Source organism: Bison bison, unplaced genomic scaffold (assembly GCF_000754665.1).
Source record: "Bison bison bison isolate TAMUID 2011002044 unplaced genomic scaffold, Bison_UMD1.0 scf7180017864203, whole genome shotgun sequence".
Lineage (NCBI taxonomy): Eukaryota > Metazoa > Chordata > Mammalia > Artiodactyla > Bovidae > Bison > Bison bison.
This window is the reverse complement of record NW_011494775.1, coordinates 6,584,917-6,585,549: the sequence shown is the minus strand read 5'-3', so window position 1 is coordinate 6,585,549 and position 633 is coordinate 6,584,917. Positions and strand designations below refer to the sequence as shown.

The 633-nt window shown below is 70.3% G+C and overlaps 1 protein-coding gene across 1 annotated transcript in view; it reads left to right on the top strand.

Moving 5' to 3' along the window:
• APC2 (adenomatosis polyposis coli 2) overlaps positions 1-633 on the top strand; it is a gene marked incomplete at its 5' end in the record, with an annotated part of 19,043 nt that overhangs the window by 12,527 nt on the left and 5,883 nt on the right. The window contains one exon of the mRNA XM_010844633.1: positions 3-560. Within this exon, the coding sequence (XP_010842935.1) occupies positions 3-560 (558 nt within the window). The remainder of the gene's footprint in view (positions 1-2; positions 561-633) is intronic.

Below are 633 nucleotides of genomic sequence, written 5' to 3'. Positions count from 1 at the left end.
GTGGGCATGCTGCGGAACCTGGTGCACTCCAAGCACAAAATGATCGCCATGGGCAGCGCCGCCGCGCTGCGCAACCTGCTGGCTCACCGGCCTGCCAAGTCCCAGCCAGCGGCCACCGCGGTCTCCCCGGGCTCCTGCGCGCCCAGCCTGTACGTGCGCAAGCAGCGGGCGCTAGAGGCCGAGCTGGACACACGGCACCTGGCTCAGGCACTTGATCACCTGGAGAAGCAGGGCCTGCCGGAGGCCGAGACCGCCTGCAAGAAGCCCCTCCCGCCCCTGCGCCACCTGGACGGCCTGGCCCAGGACTACGCCTCTGACTCGGGCTGTTTTGACGACGACGATGCGCCCTCCCTGGCTGCTGCTGCCACTGCCGCAGAGCCCGCCAGCCCCGCAGTGCTCTCCCTCTTCCTGGGCAGCCCCTTCCTGCAAGGCCAGGCGCTGGCCCGAGCCCCGCCCACCCGCCGAGGAGGCCTGGAGGTGGAGAAGGAGGCCGGTGGAGAGGCAGCCGTGGCAGCTAGGGCCAAGGCCAAGCTGGCGCTGGCGGTGGCACGCATCGACAGGCTGGTAGAGGACATCTCGGCCCTGCACACCTCATCTGACGACAGCTTCAGCCTCAGCTCCGGGGACCCTGGC